At 54.5% G+C, this 19,369-nt stretch overlaps 1 protein-coding gene across 2 annotated transcripts in view; it reads right to left on the bottom strand.

Moving 5' to 3' along the window:
• Positions 1 to 422: 422 nt before the first annotated feature.
• Positions 423 to 19,369, bottom strand: part of MARK4 (microtubule affinity regulating kinase 4) — a 30,793-nt gene continuing 11,846 nt past the window's right edge. The window contains exons 9-18 of one of the 2 annotated variants that reach the window (XM_028529991.2): positions 16,368 to 16,487; positions 15,833 to 15,932; positions 14,473 to 14,582; positions 14,208 to 14,367; positions 11,005 to 11,222; positions 6,693 to 6,796; positions 4,585 to 4,857; positions 4,325 to 4,404; positions 3,358 to 3,402; positions 1,522 to 1,734 (exon numbers count right to left, since the gene is read on the bottom strand). In XM_028529991.2, coding sequence (XP_028385792.1) covers positions 1,670 to 1,734; positions 3,358 to 3,402; positions 4,325 to 4,404; positions 4,585 to 4,857; positions 6,693 to 6,796; positions 11,005 to 11,222; positions 14,208 to 14,367; positions 14,473 to 14,582; positions 15,833 to 15,932; positions 16,368 to 16,487 — 1,275 coding nt within the window. In that variant the 3' untranslated portion in view covers positions 1,522 to 1,669. Of the gene's footprint in view, positions 1,735 to 3,357; positions 3,403 to 4,324; positions 4,405 to 4,584; positions 4,858 to 6,692; positions 6,797 to 11,004; positions 11,223 to 14,207; positions 14,368 to 14,472; positions 14,583 to 15,832; positions 15,933 to 16,367; positions 16,488 to 19,369 lie in introns of both variants that reach the window. The other variant, XM_028529990.2, reaches the window with a different exon arrangement.

Genomic DNA, 19,369 nt, shown 5'->3' with positions numbered 1-19,369 from the left:
AGGTCTCCAGTAGGGGGGCACGTGAAAGGCAACCACACTTCCTCTCCAAAGGGAGAGGAAGGCACCTCTCCCTTTCTCCTTCCCTCTGTAAAAATGAATTAAAAAAAGCATGTCTCTTGCTAATTGTCCACCTGCCCCAACACAGTAGCCATGCTGGAGTTACCCACAGTTCTATGGAGATACACCAAGCACTCCTACCTCCCAGGTCTTTGCCCAGGGTATACGCAACACCTGGTCAACTCCTGCTCATCCTTTAGAACCCAGTTGTGGCACCTCTTCCTCTGCAGTGCCTTCCCTAACCTCCTTTCCCTTCGGGGCTCCCCGAGGCCATCATTTCTCCAGTGTCTGTGCCATAAGCCCCATCCCCTGCAGACAGGGCCCCCTGCATCTCCATGTCAGCATGGGGCCTGGCACAGAGGCGGCACTGGTCAATGACTGTTTATTGAATAAATGTACTACTGGAGTAAGAAGTGGCTGAGTCCAATATACCGTGTGGGTTGAGCACGTGAGTGGGTGGACGGGGGTCCCACGTAGGAACTGGGCGCCTCGTGGACGAGGCCGAGTTCTGCCCTGCCCTCTCCCACAATCACCCTTGACCCTCTCACCCCACCACCCTCATTCTGCAGATGAGGAAACCGAGGCTCAGAGAGGAGAAACCACGGCCCAAAGTCATATTCCTCTTCTTGGTCTCGCTTGCAGGTGAGGGCAGGGAAGGAACACCCCGGGGTCAGCATGGGGGAGGGGGACTCTCCTAAGTTTATTGGACAAACAGGCTGCAGGTGAGGGGCAGACAGGAGGGTGGGGGTGTAATAACTTAAAAACTGGAGGCGACAGCGCCAGCTCCAGCTCCTTGAGAGATCTCTGCAGAGGGGAGGGCGTGGGGGTATTTACAAGGATTTGTACAAAGTGTCCCGCACCAGCCTGGGGCAGGGAGGGGGGTTCGAGCATGGGGGGGCGGGGAAGGGGAAGGAATCTGCGTCTCTGACCCCCCTATTCCCAGTCCCCCAATTCTCCAGTCGTCAGGCTCAGCAACCCTTCCTGCCCCTGCCCAAGGCCTGATCCGTGAACTGTTGGGAGGAATGGAAGAGTGTCCTCAGTTTCCCCTCCTGCCCCTGCCCTGCCCCCAAAGTCTCTTCAGGTGCCCCATGGCAGGGTGCAGAGGGACAGGACTGGCTGGAGGCTCCAGGAAGGCGCCTGCCCCCCGGCCCCGCCCTTCTGAGCCCACACACTCTTCCCTCAGCCACGCGTCCCGGAGAACAGCAGAGGAGACGGCCTTTGCCCCCAATCCAATCCAACTGTGGGGATGACCATGGAAGAATCCGCCCCCTGACCCCTTTCCCTCCTGCAAAAGTGAAGGAGACCAGGAAGAAGAGGAGGTGACCCAGGGCCGTGGCGGCTCAGAGCTCGAGGTCGTTGGAGATGCGGGTGACGAGGGTGCGGAAGGCCAGGGCGGTGCCCGCCACGCGGCGGAAGAGAACTCCCCGCAGGCCCGGCCGGGGCAGCTGGCAGACCTCCACTTCGAAGTGGGACAGGGGCTCGGGCCCGCCCGCACCCCCGTGCAGGCAGGCCAGCAGGAACGGCTGTGGCTGGCGGCAGCGGCAGCGGGCGGCCGCGGTGGCCTGGCGCAGAGCTGCCATCAGGGCCTCGGGCGGGCGCGAGCTGGTCAGCTTCACACTCCAGGGGAATCGGAGCAGCCGGGGGGCGGTTTCCGTTTGATCCCAAGGTAGATGGCAACTGAGGTGGGAGATACGAGAGGTCACAGGTGGGAGAAGAGAAAGGGGCCCCTACTGTTCCCGCTTCAGGCCAGATCCCTAAAGGTCCCCTCCGAACCTGCCTCCCCTTTTAACCCCAGTAACCAAGTTCCAGCTGGACATACAGATGCCCAGGCATTTCCCAGCCTCCCCTGAAGCCGGGCAAGGCCTCATCTTCGAACTGGAGGCACATGGAGGTGACGTGTATGCAACTCCACACACGTCACCTCCTCCAGAGGACACCGCGTGCCCCGGCCTCTCATGCCCCCGTCCTGTGAGCCAGGCTCAACCGTGATGATAGCAATGGGACTCCAAAGGCTGGTGGTGCCAGGATCCGGATGCCTGAACGACCTCACGGGCTGAATGGCCCTGCCCGCCCAGCCTGGCCCCCAGATTTGTGGGAAAGAGAAATCGATCCTTGTCCTGTGCTTTGGGGGCTCTACTCTGGCAGCTGGGCTTGCTTCTTAACGAATACATCCCTCTGGTAAGAACAGTCACTTTTCCCTTGAGGGCCAAGTCTCCCCACTCTAGACTGGGGTTCTCATCTAGAAGCAGTACTGTCATCCCCCCCAAGAGGTACTTGGACATTTCTGGGGGCTTTTTGATTGTCACAATGTCTTGGGATGGGAGCACCATGGGCATTTATTACGTTGTGTATGAGGAAGATCAGGGACAACAGGTGGTCTGTAATGGGCAAGAGGGCCCTGTACAACAGAGACATCCTCCCTCAAGGCCAAGGGTGTTCCTTTTGAGAAGCACTGCAGATCTAGTCTTTCTGATTCAGATGGGGCTGCCTCCACCTCTCAGTGCCAAGGGTGACAGCCACTTAGTTCTGGCCAGTGAGAGCATTCCATCTCCCTGGCCACTGTGATTGGCCTAAGGATGACCAGATCTGACCAATGAGAGCATTCCACCCCTCTGGCCACAGGCATTGGTTGGACATGTGACCAAGCCCTAGCCAACGAAGAGTCAGTTCTGAGACTTTGGTTGGAAGTGCTAGGGCAGCTCTTCATTCCCACTGGGAGTCTCTACACTGTGTCGTGCCAAGCTAAAGCAGGGTTTGGCAAGGTGGAACACTGCCTGCTTTTGTAAGCAAAGTTGTATTGGGACATAGCCACCTCCATTTGTGTTCATATGGAACGTGACTGCTTTTGCCCTACAATGGCAGAGCCAAATAAGCACGACAGACTGGCCCTCCAAGTCTAAACTCTGTTCCACCCGGGGCTGCGTGCAGAGTGTTGGCCACCAGCTGGCCCAGAGCTGCCTGCCACCATCCTGCCTCATCGGATGAGGGGAAAGGAGGGGTGGTGTCACTGGCGGCGGGGGAGGGGAGCTGGATGTAGATGGAGTAGCCTGAAGTTAAAGAACGTCAAGAGAAGGAGCTTGGGGCTGGGGTGGAAACAGGGGAACTCGGTGGAGGGAGAGGAAGGGTTGCTGGTAGAGAAGGGAGGGTCATGGGGGCATTCCAGGGAGTTGGCCTCACAGGATGAGGCTCAGGTCCCCTCGAAGGGCCAGGGGGGTGGGGGGCAGTGCTGAGACAAGTGGGGTCTGAGGCAGGCGGAGGGGGAGGGCCAGGTGGCCGTCAAGGGCAGGCCCATGCACTCACCTTGTGACCTCAGGTCCCCCGATTCTCTCAGGTTCGTCTGAGACCCTAGGGGAGAGGAGGGGCAGAGCGTTTAATCCAGACCCAGGGAGCCCCCTCCCCCCACCCACTGCCTCTGAGACTCTGGGTGGCCCCCGCCCCGCCTTGGCCCCAGCCCCTCACGCCGGCTGCAGCTGGGCAGGGAAGGGCCTAGAGCCGCATCTGAGCGCCCTTTCCAGGCCCAGACGGGAGCCCACGGTTAGTGCAGGTCGTAGGAAAGATACTGAAGAGTTTGGAAGACAAAAGAAAGAGGGGGGTGGGCAGAGACACACACCCACACGGAGAAGGGGTGACACACACTTGCGCCCCCTCCACAGGCCCTGCACCAGCGACACGCCCTAGCGAGGCCTGCCGACCTGGAGCGGCACCCTCCCTTCCCTACACCCCGGCCCCCCTGCCCCACTCTGGTTCTCGCCTCAGTACTTGTCACCAGCCGACAGTCTGTGCGTTTGCCTTGTTTACTGCTGACTGTCTGGCTCCCTGGTACGGTGCCGGCCCTGCCGGGGCAGGGCTTGCCAGAGCACAGTTTGTTCTTTCCCCCAGGGCCCCTGGATGGTGCCAGGCACACAGTAGGTGCTCAATGAACAAAACTGCAAACCTTTACAAAGCAGTTTCCAGGGCAACACTCTAAGCTCAGCCCATATACCACCTCATCTGGTCCACACGGCAACCCCCTGAGGGAACAACTGTTATTACTATCTTTATGAAAGAGTGAGGCCCAGAGAGGTTGAGTGACTTGCTCAAGGTCGCTCAGCACAACTAGGGCCTAAACCTCAGGAGTCTGGCTCCAGAGGCCGGACTATTGTTTATTAGATGAATAAACAACCTCTCCCACCACTCACAGAGCACCCCCCATGCCTGCACGCACACACGGCTCAGACATGCGGACAGGGAGGCAGAGCGGGGAGAGCTGAGGGCAGACAGGACTTACTGATCTTGGATCCCTGGGGCAAAGAGGCGCCCGAAACGCAGCGGTTAGAGTTCTGCCGTTTAGAGGGATCGAGGGTAACCCTGTAGTGCGAGGAGGGAGTGAAGGGTGACGGAGGAGGAGGAGGAGAAGGAGGAGGAGGAGGAGGAGGAGGAGGAGGAGGAGATAATGTCGAGGTAAAGGAAGCAGAGTTGAGTAGAAGACAGGTTAGGCCCCACCAGCCCCCCACTCCGACCCTGTCCCCCAAGTCCAGTGGGACTCACCTTCGGGTCAGTTTGGAGGTCAGCTTGGTGAAGAGGTTGGTGGTGGGGCGTGGCCGCCCAGTGGGCAGGGGTGTGGCCTCATGGGCCAGCGTGGGCGAGGCGGGGGGCCCATTCTGCACGCCCCCGCCGCCCCCCGTGCGCCGGTCTCGGACCTGGCCCCCGTGGAAGGTGCTACGGATGGTGGAGCCCCGTGCCAGGCGGCTCCGCTCCCCCGATGGGGGAGCCAGGCTGTGGCTAGAGGGGGAGGCGGGGGGTACCCGTGGGGTACCCGAGCTGTGGGCAGAGAGGAGCAAGTCAGGGTGGGACCCGAGGCCGGCCAAGTCCCCAGTCCCTCTGATTCTTCACTGTCCTGTCCCGAGATCAGAAACTTCCCCCAGCCTGGAGCTCAGAGACAGGGCGGTTTGTGCAAGCTGAGGACTGAACAGCCCCTCCAAAGCCTCCCCTCCACCACGCTGCCCCTTCTTCAAACTCTGCCCCTCCACGCAGGCCCCCAGCCAGCTCTCCTCCTCCAAATGCAGCTACTGAATAGATTCAGATACACTGCTGGACAAATCCTTGGCTATTTGCCATCCAAACCTCAGCAACCAAATCACCTTTGTGAATACTCTGTTATTGCAACTCTCATCACCTAAACTTGGGGAGGGAGTACCAACGTAATCAAGGTGACCTATATTCCTTAGGGCAATTTTTCAACAGGTGAAAATAAAGAGGAAGGAACCCTCTTCCTAACTTTCTCAAGATGCTGTGGGGGCAGTGGTGGCCCAACTGTCCCAGGACGCTCCCCCAGCCCCGTCACCCTCCCAGTCCTGACAGAAGGGGACAGACCTCCCATCTCGATCCTTCTAGGGACCCCCACACCAGCCTGGACCTCAAAGAGGGAACCCTGACTGTGGTAGATGCCACCATCTCTCCCCTAGAATCCATCCTCCTTGTCTTCCTATAGTCTCAAATCTCTAAGAGTCTGAGCACTGGACACAGGCCACACTACCAGAAACTACATTTCTCAGCCTCCCTTGCAGCTAGCAGTGGTCATATGACCATGGCTGGGCCAATGGGATATAAGCCAAAGTGCCTGGTACTATTTCTGGGTCTAAAAAGAATGCTGCTTGCCCTCTACTTTCTTTCTGGCCCCTCTGGCTGGTTTGGAAATGCTGCCCACTGCTGCGGTGGCCTGAGGCCCAGAGCTGGAGCCTCACAATGAAAATGGCAGAAGCAGTTTGGGCCCCTGGATGATCAAGCCACAGAGGAGTAAACCTCCCTCTTATTTAAGCCACGATACCTTGGGGTCTCCTCGTTTCACCAGCTGAGTCTATAATCTGACTGTGCACATCGCTTGACTAGAATTGGAAGGCCATGCATTATAATGGGTGCAATGCAGATTCTAGAGTCAGTCTAGAATCTTTGCCCCTTCGGTCACCAGCTGTGTGGCCGGGATGGTCTGCCTAACCTTCCAGGTCTCATTTCCTCGGTTAGAAAACACACCAGGCGCTCCTGGTGTGGTTAGGGGCCTTTGACCAGCTAAGGTCCAGAGGCCAGGCACACAGTCACTGCTTGATGAGTTGTTATTTGTGTAACCCTACAGTCCTGGGGGGACAGCAGTGTCACTGCCCTAAAGCCGCCCCCCCAACCTGAACTCTGACAGGAGCGACTTCACTCCCTCTCACGCTGCAGCCGGTCTGCACCAGTTTCCCTCACTTGCCAGCTGAAGGAGACAGAACAGACTGGAGCAAATAAGTTTGAAAACAAGCCAGCCAGAGGATGTGGAAGCTGTGCCATCCTGGGGCTTCTGAGCTCTAAAAATGGATCATTCAAAAAAAAAAATCAACTCCGATTTTTAAGGCTCGTAGGCAGAGAACAGGGCGGGCAGCTTCCCTGTCCTGATGACTGATTAATTCATCAAGGGGGGAGGACTGCAGCGGGGGGGTCTGTGGGGGGGGGCACAGGTAGGTTCTGTGGGGGGGGGGGGACAGATACACACATTCCCCAGTCCCCGAGATCCCCCCTCCCCCAACATCTATCATCTTAGATCAAGGGGGGCCCTGCTCACCTGTCCCACCCCCACACCCCCTTCTCAGCTGCCGCCCCCTCTGTACCTGCCCTCTCCGTACCTGTTTTCTTTGCCGTTTGGCAACAGTGACGGGCGCTCAGCCCCCGGGCGCTCTGTGCAAACGTAGGTGTTTCTGCGGGTCATCATGCTGGGAGGGAGGTTGCTCTGTGGGAGACCAGGCCCGCAGGGGAGTGAGGGGGTGCGGGGGCACCCCTGCCCCCTTGCTTCCCACCCCCCCACCCCGGCCTCCCTCATTGTGAACAAGGCAGAGGCCGGTGTGTAAATGCGCGGTTTACTCTGGGCTGAAGGACCCAAAGACACAAGCTTCACCAGGCGTCCCAGCCATCTGGGCTGAGTCCCGGGGGGCCGCTGCACTGAGAGGAGGAAGGGGCAGGGTGGGGAAGGGTCCAGGGGGCAGCCTTGTCCATCTCTCTCCCCGCTCCACCGCCCCTTGGGACAGTCCATCGAACTCTGTAAAGCACGTTCATGCCACACCGCGTCTCTCCTCTCTGCACAGACTGTCTCATCTGCTTGGATATTCCTCCTACCTTCCCCCTGACTCATTGTGAAGCTCGTCTGAGGTGTCACTTCTGATCTACCCCCGCCCCCGCCCCGGGCTGAGTCAGGTGCCTCCCCAGCGCGGCCTGGTTCACTCCGTATTGTCAACATCTGTTCACTGGCACGAACTTATCTCGCACAGAACTGCCAGCTCTCCGAGGACAGGAAACAGCCTGCCAGGAGCACGTCACCGCTTCAGCCGTACTGGGAAGTGATCCCTCTGTCTCTGACCTCAGGTAGTTTGTCTAAGATTGGTGTTTTTTCTTTCATCGTTTGGAAGAATTCCACGTTTAGAGCCATTTGGGTCTGGAATTTCATTTTTTAAGGGAAGGTCTGATGTAAAAACAGTTCTCTTTTGCATTCTGATATTGACCATTTGTATTTGCTACTTTTTAAAATCAGTCTTGCTAGGGGGTCCACTGCTTTCATTAATCTTTTTCTTCTTTTTAAAAGATGTTTATTGGTTTTAGGAAGGGAGAAAGAGGGAGAGAAACACTGGTTGATTGCTCTCCGGACACGCCCAACCTTGGATCAAACTTGTAGCCTAGCTGTGTGCCCTGACTGGGAATCGAACCGGCAACCTTTCAGGGTACGGAACAACACTGCAAGCAACTGAGCCACACTGTCCAGGGCTATTCATCTTTTCAAGAACCAGCTTTTGGCTTTGTTGATTTTCTCTATTGTACATCTGTTTCCCCCTTTATCGACTCCTCTTTATTACTTCCTTCCTTCTACTTTTTTGGGTGCTCATCTGCCGTTCCTTTTCTAGCTTCTTACGGCGGAGGTTCGCTTGCACAGTAACAGTAGCTCCCAGTGGGTGCCTTCCGAGGTAGACACTGTGTGAGGTACACGATGTACAGACGCTCACCTCACCACAGCCCAAGTTTCTTCCTTTTTTTTTTCACATGCCAGGTGTTCTTTTTAAAGTCTGTTTTATTACGTTATTACAGTTATCCGAAGGGTACCCCCTCTGCCCAGCATCCCCATTCCCTCCAGCACTCCCCCATCTTAGTTCAGGTCCATGGGTTGTGCATGTAAGGTCTTTCACTTCTCCATGTCCTATATTGTTTTTAACCTCCCCCCGTCTATTTTCTACCTACCAATTATGGTTCTTATTCCCTCTACCTTTCGCCCCATTCTCTCCCTTCCCCTTCCCAGCTGATAACCCTCCATGTGATCTCCACATCTGATTCTGTTCCTGTTCTGGTTGTTTGCTTAGTTTGCTTTTTTTTTTTTTAAGATTCAGTTGTTGATAGTTGTGAATTTATTACCCTTTTAATGTTCATAGTTTTGATCTTCTTTTTCTTAAACAACTCTCTTTAACATTTCACGTAATAATGGCTTGATGATGATGAATTTCTTTAGCTTTACCTTGTCTGGGAAGCACTTTCTCTGCCCTTCCATTCTAAATGACAGCTTTGCTGGACAGAGTCATCTAGATTGTAGGTCCTTGCTCTCTTTCACTCTCAATACTTCTCACTAGTCCTTTCTAGCCTGCAAAGTTTCTTTTGAGAAATCAGCTGACAGTCTTAGGGGAACTCCTTTGTAGGTAATGGTCTCCTTTCCTCTTGTTGCTTTTAAGATTCTCTCTTTATTTTTAACCTTTGACATTTTAATTATGATGTATCTGGGTGTGGTCCTCTTTGGGTCCAACTTGTTTGGGACTCTCTGGGCTTCCTGGACTTGTATGTCTATTTCCTTTGCCAAATTAGGGAAGTTTTCTTTCATTATTTTTTCAAATAAGTTTACAGTTTCTTCCTCTTCCTCTTCTTCTGGCATCCCTATGATTTGGATGTTGGTACATTAGGAAATGTCCCAGAGTCTTCTTATACTATCTCGTTTTTTCTTTTTAAATCGTTTCTTCTTTCTGTTCTGGTTGGTTGTTTATTTCCTCCTTATGTTCCAAATTGTTGAGTTGAATCCCAACTTCCTTCCCTTCATTACTGGTTCCCTGTGGATTCTTCTTTATTTCACTTAGTGTGACCTTCATTTCTTCCTTTATGCTGTTGCTATATGCAATGTCTTTGAGCATCCTGATCACCAGTGTTTTGAACTCTGCATCTGATAGGTTGGTTATTTCACTTTCGTTTATTTCTTTTATGGGATTTTGATTTGTTCTTTCGTTTGGGCCATATTTCTTTGTCTCCTCAATTTGGTAGCCTCCCTGTGTTTGTTTCTATGTGTTAGGTAGAGCTGCTTTCATTCCCTCTAAAAGCCACCTGTAAATTGTGTGGGGCAGAGCCTTAGGTAACCACCAGAGTGGGGCAACCTGCTTCATCGCTTTGTGGCTGTGTTGTGGGGAGGGCTTGGGGAGGGGGCTATGGGGAGGGGCCTGGCTTCTGGAGGTTTGCCCAGCACTCATCCCGTTTCCAGTCATTTCACTTTCCAATTGCCACTGGCACCCTTCCAGCTCTTGCCCTGGTGATGAGTCCCAGAGTGGGTGGGTTTGTGTACATTTTAAGACCATGCAGGCCCTTTAAGCAGTTTCCGGAAAATCTGGCAGTTTCTTCCACTGCTCTAACCCCTACTTGTTTTTACAGCCAGAAGTTACACGGATTTATCTTCCTGGCCCTGGAACTCTGGGCTGTGTGGTCTGGCCAGGGGCTGGGATTGCTGGCTTCCAAGGTGTCCCTCCCGATTTTCATCCACCACACGTGACCGCTGGACTGACCGTGCAGTTTCACCGCCCCTGCCTCTGGGCGCCACACCGAGTCTCCGCCCCTCTCTGTGTCTCTGCCCCTCCTTCCCGCCTGGGTGAATGCATCTTCTTTAAGTCCTTGGTTGGACTTCCATACAGTTCGATTTTCTGACAGTTTTGTGTGTTTTTTGTTTTGAGATCTAGTTGTAATTCCTTTTTGTGGTTCTGTGAGGAGGCGAAGCATGTCCACCCACGCTTCCACCTTGACGGGAACTCATCCTGTTTCTTCATACGCTCTTTGCACAGGGTGGCGTTTGGAGCTCAGAGAGGTAAAGTCATTCATTTGCTCAAGGACACACAGTTTGCCGAACTTGGTCTATGTGGCTTCCTGACCACTTTCCTATAACCCACCTCCCTTGTGTCCCCATATTGGGGGTTTTGCTTCCTTCAGCCTGCACCGTACATTCTAGGAGCTGCAGAGCAGGGAAAGCCAAAGACTGCCCTCCCCAGATGCATCTACAGTGCAGGTTCTCAGCAGGAGTGGGAGCTGCCAACCTGCACTCAGAATATCTAGAAGGTGGAATCCGGGGGGCAGCCGTCCTCCCCCCTTTGATCTTTGCTCACATGCGCCAGGTCACGAGGGTCTTTGCTTTGGCAAGGCCCCAGTGCCTAATCTCTAGACCACTGGGTGCCAAGAAGCCCTTCTGGTCGAGGATAAAGTCTTTGGGTCTTGCACTGCAGCAGTGACCATGTGATTTGAATTCAGTGGGGCTAGAGGTAGCCTCAGAGGTGAAAGCTCCCTTGGTGGGTCCCGTCTGCTGTAACAAGGTGTCTTACCCGGAGGTCTAGTCTTTTGCCCGGCCCTCCAGCCCTCCCTACAGTTTTGTAAAGACCACACCTAATTCCCTGAATTAAATCCTTCCCGCTCGTTGCATGCTTCTTTCCGACACCGAACGGTGATTTACGCACCGGCATCGAGCACAAGACGAGGCAAAGAGAGAACGCTCAATGAATGTCTGTTGAATGAATGAATGGAAGTAGCACGGAGTCCTGTGTGGTGGCCTGAAGACAGCATGGGAAACACTGGGATTTGAAAAATTGTGAGCCCAGCGGCCTCTGTAGGCCGGGCCTCAGGCGGTCATAACCCCAACCCTGCCCTTCCACCCCAGTGACTCACCGGGGTGCTCGTGCTGTCCTTCCGCCGCTCTGGGATCTCTGCCTTGTTGGGGTTGTGGGCGCTGCTGACCATCGGGCTGGAGGGGGGCAGCCCTCGGCTCCCGCTGCCGGCAGCGCTGCAGCTCGCCTTCCGGCTCGGCAGGCGCTCCTCCTTCAGCTCCGCCTCCCCCGTGCTGGTTGGGCTGCGCTTGGGGTGCAGGGGTGCAGGGGATGGGCCGCCTGGTGGAAGGAGGGGACAGTTAGGGCTGGCATCACCTGGAAAAGCCAGAATCTACTCCGGGTGATCCCAGGAACCTTCGAATTCCTCGAGTACAGCATTCTGACAACACCTGCCAAAACGACATGTGCACATATTCTGACCCAGAAGTTCCCCAGTAATGATACGATGCGTAGAAACGGGGGTGGATTGTGTTTTTAAATTTTTTTTTAAGGCCCAAAGATGGGAAACTACCTGAATAGCCCTTAACAGGGGAATAGCTAAATAAGTCAAGGTACTTCCACACAGCGGAATATTATGCAGACATAAAGAGGAGTGAGAAAACTCCTCATGTAGCAAGACAGAGATCTGCACAACACAATGCAAAGCAGGCCTAGAGGATGTCATCATTTATATAAGAAAGGGGGGCTCTGGCTGGTGTGGCTCAGTGGATGGAGCACTGACCTGTGAACCAAAGGGTCACCGGTTCAATTCCCAGCTGGGGCGCATGCCTGGGTTGTGGGCCAGGTTCCCCAATGTGAGGCGTGTGAGAGGCAGCCACACACTGATGTTTCTCTCCCTTTCTTTCCCCCTCCCTCCCCTCTGTCTAAAACTAATTTTTAAAATTTTTAATGAAAAGGAGGGGAGTGCATATCCACACATATCTGCTTATTGTTATCTACTTGTTTATATATGAACACATCCAAAAGGCTATCATCTGCATCACAGGGGAGAATATTGTCTTTATAGTAAACTAATATGTTAACCATAGTATTTACATCTTTTTCTTAATCCTCACTCAAGGATATATTTACTGATTTTTAGAGAAAAAAGGATGTGAGAAACATCAATCGGTTGCTTTCTGCATGCACCCCAACCAGAGATCGAACCCACAACCTGGGTCTGTGTCCTGACCGGGGATCGAACCTGCAACCACTTGGTGGTGGGATGATGCTCCAACTGAGCCACTTAGCCAGGGCATGTTAACATAGACTTTATACCTTTAGATGTGCCTTTTCTTTCTCCTTCTTTTCATACCTATGCTTTTATATGTTTATAAATGAAACATCTTCAAGAGAATTGATATAAAACCAGTAACAGGGGCCGTGTCCAAGGAGAACAAGTTTGGAGGACTTGCAGAAATGTGTTGAATGAAAACTTACTATACTATCCAATTCTGAAGTATGTTGGCTGTTTTAATTTCAAAAACAGAACCAAAGGACTCGTGGGCAAGAACAACAATGCAGTGATTGCTGGTGGGAGGGAGGTATAAGGGGACTAAATGGTAATGGAAGGAAAAAATACAATAAAGATGAAAACAAAACAAAACAAAACAGAACAAAACAAATCTCACCCCTTAGAACATCTTAGGAATGTACGGTTTCAGAACCAGGGGGTTAAACATGTTCTAGAACTTCAGACAGGAACTTCTGTTACATCCTCAGGAGCCTTAATGGTCCAAATCCCAGAACCACACAGGAAAAGCTCCACAATGACAGACATGGGCACCGCCCACGATACTTGGCCCCGAACGCCCTCGCAACCCAGGTCTCCACGTGGGGTTTTAGAGGGTTCCACGTTCTAACCACAGAATGTGGGAGTTACAAGTTTCTCGGGGACTTTCTGGGCCAACCTTGCTATTCTTCGGGGTGGGGAGACCCCAGGGATGAGCGGAATGGCTGGACCTCCCAGAACCACGCACGTCCTGCTCAGGTCCTCAGGTCGGGCTGTGCGTCCTGACCCTCCTCTCCCGTGCTAGTGCCCGACCCAGAGTAAAGAGCTTCAGCCCTGGTGAGAGGCAGGGCCGTTCCTGCAGCTGTCACATGTAAAGTCAGCAGCATATTACCCAGTAATTCCATTCCCGGGTACATGCCCAAGAGAAGTGAAAACGTACGTCCACAAAAAAGAAATCGTACACATTCGCGGCAGCATTATTCACAGGGGTCAAAAGGTGGGAACCGCCCCAAGGTCCATCAGTGGGTAAATGGATGAATAAAAACATGGTCTCTCCAGGCAATGGGATATCGGGCAATTAAAAGGAAGGGAGCACAAATCCAGGCTATAGCATGGAGGAACCTTGAAAACATAATCCTAAGTGAAAGGAGCCAGACACGAAGGCCACATACTGTGTAATTCCACTTATACAAAATGTCCAAGGGCAGAGAGCAGGTTCATTGTCAGGGGCTGGTGGGATAGTGTGGAGCAGAGATTTGGGGGGGACTAACGAAAATGTTCTAAAATTGATTGTGGTGATGGATACACGACTCTGTGAACATACTAACACCACTGAATTGTGCACTTTGAATGGGTGAATTATATGGTATATGATTTATCTCTTAATGAAGTTGTTCAAACGTAGCGGAGAGGATTAACATTGGATGAGGGCGTAGGTAAGAGACCTCTCGGAAGTTTCCGTGCCTAATCTGTGGCGGTGTCTATTTGTTCTGTGCAGGGGATGGGGTCACGTTCAGGTATAGAATGTGGGGTGCAGTGAGGTGTCTGCACAGCCCCTTTCACTAGTAAGGAAAGGCCTCCCGTCTTTTCTGTGTGGGGGAGGCGCCTGAGGGCAAGCTCTCCGCAGCCACTTTGCACACTGCATCCTCCTGTTGCCCCAACCACAGTGGATGAATCCCAATGAGACCCCGTATTAGAGCTCTATCCCTGACAACTGAACTAACGAGATTTCCAGGTGCAACTTGAGCTGGTTTCTTCTGAAACTGAGACACAAGGAACCGAGAGAGCGGAAAAAACAAATGAGCAGAGAGCAAGCAAGACACAGTGCTCTGCATCTGCCTGTTTTTCCCGGTTTCCCATCCTTCCCTGAGCCTGGCTGTGAATTCCTGCCTCCGAGTTCCATGCAGCGTTCCCACATCTTTATGAGAAAGCCCTCTCTTTGATGCAATTGGCTGGAGCAGCCTTCTGTGACTTGCCAGCCGGAGAACCCTGAGTCACACAGGGTGAAGGCCTGGGGGCCGGGGTAGCATGTGCAGGCGTGGGGTCACACTCACAGAAGTCGCTATGCCTGCGCTGGCGGTGGTAGGTGGAGGAGGAACTCCGTTGCCCTTTGCTGTGGCTGGTGCCTTTGCTGGAGCTGGTTCCGTTGGTGGTGTCACTGGGCGCCCGCACCCTCGCCAGGGCCAGCGCTGGAGCGCCCCGGTCCCCACCCTCCTGCGGGAGGACGACAGACAAGGAGCCTCAGCCCCGTGTTCCCTCTGCCGCAGAGGGCCCTCCACCCCAGGCATCGCACATCCTGAACACCCCGGCACCTCTGACCTCAGTCTTCCTGCCCAGCAGGAGGTAGGTGGCGGTCACTTCGTTGTACTTCTGGCTGGTCAAGGCCTCTTTGATTTCTTCCCGAGTGTAGCCCATACCCACCATCACCTCTGAGAGAAGGGCAGAGAGGAGGTTCAGTCTCCCCTTCCCTTCCACATTAGCAAGTCCTGCTCTTCAGCCAGCCCAGCACCCGCCCATCCCCCTTCTGCCAGCACTGCCCTGACCTTCCTTGGCACAGCATTCCTTTCCCATTCAGGCATGTGACCCAGGTCTGGCCAATCAGCATGTTCCATACCCAAAGTCCTACTGATTGGTTCATAGTGGGCATCATATGACTCAGTTTTGGCCAATCAGAACATTCCATTCCTAGGCCATATGGATTGGTTCAGGGGCAGCCAATGGGCACCAGCCTAGTGCTAGTGCTTTTCCTGGTACATTAGGAAGCAGCTCTCTCCTGATGAAGTGTCCAGGCCACTAGGATTAGCTGTCGCCACCTTGCTCCTGGGGGTGGGGAAAAAAGCCACCACTTAGGAGTCCCAACAACTGTCTCTGACACCTGGATCCAGCCGTGTCTGAGGGTCTTTCCAGTTATATGTGAATAACTTACCACTACTAGGTTAACCCCTATGAAACTGCGGGTACTGACAATTTTTAAGCTATAACAATAGCAATTTCATATGGTTCAATCTCTCATTCTCTGGCTTCAGCCAGAATGGCATGGGTTTCCTGTTACTCGCAACCGTGAACGTCCTGATGACAGCAGCCCCCTCTGACAGGGGCCTCACGAGCCCCGAGCAGAGAGGTTTCCTCAGCTGCAGAATGGGGGTTACTGGACGATCCCTACAGGGCTCTCCCGGGGCTAATGCTCGAAGGGCCAAGTGTTGGAAGGTTCTAGGCTGGAGGGACCGGGACCAAAGGAGTAGAGGGAGGGGCACGTACCAAGCTGGGGGTTTTTCCCAAACATGCCCATTCTCGAGGACTCGTGTCCAAACTCTGCAGGTGATGTGGGACATCTTTCTGTGTCTTACTGGTCAGAGCTAACACACATCAGCACTCACTACCTGCCTAATGCAAAGTGCTATATGCAGATGCACTCACTCGATACTCGTAACACCATGAGAGAGGTTCTAGGAATATTCCATTGTACAGACGAGCAAACAGACGTGCTGGGAAGGGGGGCCGCTTGCCCAGGGTCACACGGCTAGAAAGGGGCAGCACAGGGCCTAGGGCCTAGACTTCCCTGCTCTCCCCAACGGCCCTGCAAACTTCCCTGATGCATTAATTGAAGGGGTGGGTGCTGGGAAGCCCCCCGCCACCTCAGCTCTGCAGAGCTGGGGCACCCGCACCCCCTGATGCTCACCGATTCGCTTGGTGTCCCCGAAGTCCTCCTCCGGCTCTGTGTATGGCTTCAACTCCTCACCCTCATAGCCGATGTTGATCCATTTGTCTTTCATGATTTGCTGCAGGGATCGGCGAAGGACAGGGAAGGGGGAAGACAGATGTCAGGAGAAACCAGGAAAAACACAGGTTCCCACCTCCAAGGTCTAACTCCCCAGAATTGAGGGCTTTCGGAGAGCTAGCACCTCCTAGCCCCACCCCACCCCCTGTTGGAGCCTCCTGATGCCGTGCTCCCGCCCTGCCCCCCCGCCACAGCATCATCTGGGTCCCTAGCACCCTGTAATTATCCTAGAAGCTCATTAGCTAATTACTGGCACGGTGGGGAGTGGGCGAGGCTGTTGGGTGAGGGATGGTGTCAGGACTGGCCTAGGGCCTTTTCCTGGGCTGCCCGGCTCCCTCCGCACCTTCCGGCAGTGGATCTTAGGCAGGTGGGCAGGGGACAGGGCAGGTGTGGATGAGGAGGCTGCAGTGGGAGGGGCGTGGGGCCGGAGGCGTACCTCGAGAGTGCAGCGTTTAGCTGGGTTCAGCACCAAAAATCTCCGCAGGATGCTCTCACAGTCTGTTGACATGTAGAAAGGGACCCGGTACTTCCCTCTGAGGACTCGCTCCCGCAGCTCCTGGTGGGGGGACACAGACGGCGTTACTGGGGGAGGGGTCCACCCCGCCTCTCCACCCATCACACACACATTCATCTTTGTCCCAGTCCCGGACAGCAGGGACAGGAGCCCTGAGTCCCAGCCTTGCACGAGGTGGGCGGAACCCCACCCCCTCCTGACCTCAGTTCCCCACTTGTAAAGTGGGAGCACGCTACTAAGTGCGGCAATTTTCAAAAATACAAATACCAGTTTAAAGCTACACAACCTTTCAATTAGAGGAGACATTCCAGAGAAAGGGAACTGCAGAAGCCAGGTAAGAGGCAAGAAAGTGAAACTGTATCAGCCTCTGGGACTCAGTCTCCTTATCTGTAAACACCTCCTTCCCAGGCTAGGGTGTGAATGGGTTTAAAGAAGTAAGTCCTAACGCATGCCAGGCCCAGAGCAAGCGCTATTTATATATTAGATTTGCAAAAGGGGAGGCAGGAGGGGGTTCTTGCCTCCACCCCTCCATCCTTCATACCTCCCCCAAGGTGTGCCTGCCTTTCTGAAGAGCTACCAGGCCCTGGGAGTCTCAAAAGATAAGCTCTCCTTTATATGCTGACCTTGCAAGAGAAAATAGCCCTAGCTGGAATGTCTCAGTGGATTGAGCACTGGTCTGTGAACCAAAGGGTCGCTGGTTCGATTCCCAGTCAGGGCATGTGCCTGGGTTGCAGGCCAGGTCCCCAGTTGGGGGCATAAGAGAAGAAACCACACATCGATGTTTCTCTTTTTCCCTTCCCCTCTCTCTAAAAATAAACTTTTAAATCTTGGGGAGAAAAAAGGAAAAGTAAAGTCTATGCTACATGGCATGGCGGACCAGGGAGAGCCCCTTCCATCCTGAATAAGGAACGGAAAAAGAGAAAATGGGGGAGGGGAGGGGAGGGGCCTGGGCTGGAAGAGGCATGTGCCTGGGCAGCCTCCTGGGTCTGAAGATCATTACAGCCCAAAGGGTCGTGAATATTTCATACTAGCAAGTATCGCTTTCAGAGCACTCACACTGAGCCGGCAGGCCTCCGAGATCTTCGCGCATGTCACATCCGTGTTCATGACAGCACTGTGGAGCAGGGCTGTGATGCCCATCTCCCAGGGGAGGAAACAGGCCCGGAGAGGCTAAGTCACTTGCCCTGGGATTGCACAGCCAGAAAGTGGCGGCTCCAGAGAGTCGTGTAACCACCGCCACCACACTACCTGTCACGGCCCGGAGAGCAGCAGCCACAGGGCCACGGCCGCTCCCTCCAGAGCTGCCCCCCAAGTGGGACCCCCCAGCCAGATGCCAGGGCCTAAAGAAGGGCTTTGTATACCCACTGTGGCTACAAGTGGATTCTCTCTATGTCCCCACCTGTAGATGGGGGACCCGAGGTTCAGAAAGAGACGTGTCCAAGGTCATTCAAGGAAATGACAGAGCCGAGATTTGTCCCCAGCTGTGTCTCCTTCACCCAGCGAAGTGACAAGGGCCTAGAGCCAGTGAGGTAACTACAGCCTGGGGTGCTGAGCCACTGGCCTGGTCCTTTGCAAAGGTTTCTTGGTTTCGTGCTCGAGGCTCAGCGAGATTACTCTGTGATAGTGAGCACTTTCCCCCCTCGTCTCGGCAAGTCTGTGACCGCTGCTACCAGGCTGGCACTTCACAGCCCTCACTGAACACAGGGGACACTGATGCTCAGAGGGGCCGGCCACTTGGCCAAGCCTGCGGTGAAGAAGGGTCTCTTACTCTGATGGCCTGTCCTCAGCAAGGGCTTCCCTGGCCCCCTGACCACCCCCATGGGCTGCATGGAGCAGGGCTGGGCATTTCTGCCACGGAATTCCCACCCGGACCCAACGGGGAGGACGCTCGGGGTGACCCACTGAGCGAGGTCCTGCAACGTAACTGGCCTGCTGTGGCTGCACGTGGCTGCAGCACCACGTCAGGAGGACACAGAAGGTGGAGGCAGCGACCCAGATGAAAGGACAGGGCAAGCAGGCACAGCGCGGGAGCCTGAGCAGATGCCGGAGCAGGAAGAAAAGAGCCACCGGGGGTACTCTCCGGATGACTGGTGAAGTCCGACTACAGACCGTGAGTGAGAGGCCACGGCTGCACCATTGCTGGATTTCCTGAGTGTCACAGTGGACGAGAAAATGCCCGGATCTCGGGGGACACCTGCTGTATGTCGTCATTTTGGGCTAAAGGACGCTGTGTCTGTCACTAACTCCCAACCGCCCCCTTGATGCCCAGGTCACGGGACGCACCGTGAGCACGCACAGACACGACACACGTGGCCCCGTGCTGGCGGCAGGCGCGTCGCCTGGAAGGCGTCACACTGTTTCCTGTTCCAGTTCTACAGCTTTTCTGCAGACTGCCGATGTTTCAGTGTTTCAGAACAGAAAGCTCAAAGAAAAAGGGAAACCACAACGCTAAAAGCCACCCGCTCTCCCCACCCCTCCCCCCGGCCTGGGTAGCACAGGCCGGCGTCCGAAATGACAGGCTGAGCTTATCCATGTGGGTTTCGGCCTGGCTCTGCCGCTGAAACCTGGGCCCCCGGGGGCGGGTTGGTGTGTGACGTGCACAGTCCACGGTTTCTCATGGAACCCAAGCTGTGCCAGGCATCACCACAGTCAGTTTTAGACCGTGTTGTTGCCAGCTTCCCCGCCCTCCCCGGGCTTCGGCGACACTGGTCTGCTCCCCGTTCCTGGGACTTGCCCTGCCCCGGACACTGCACTGGAGCGCAAGCACGCAACATGTGGCCTTTTGTGACGGGCTTTTCCCACTTAGCATGGCCCGTGGGGTGGCGTGTGTGCAAGGCATGGGTGTCTGCCTCTCTGGTTCACACAGTATGGGCAAACCTAATGTAGCCTGACCCACGGATGGTGGGTTGGGACTTGAACCTCAG

This window comes from Phyllostomus discolor, chromosome 12, assembly GCF_004126475.2.
Source record: "Phyllostomus discolor isolate MPI-MPIP mPhyDis1 chromosome 12, mPhyDis1.pri.v3, whole genome shotgun sequence".
NCBI lineage: Eukaryota > Metazoa > Chordata > Mammalia > Chiroptera > Phyllostomidae > Phyllostomus > Phyllostomus discolor.
The sequence above is the reverse complement of the archived record's forward strand: the minus strand, read 5'-3'. Positions and strand labels throughout refer to the sequence as shown.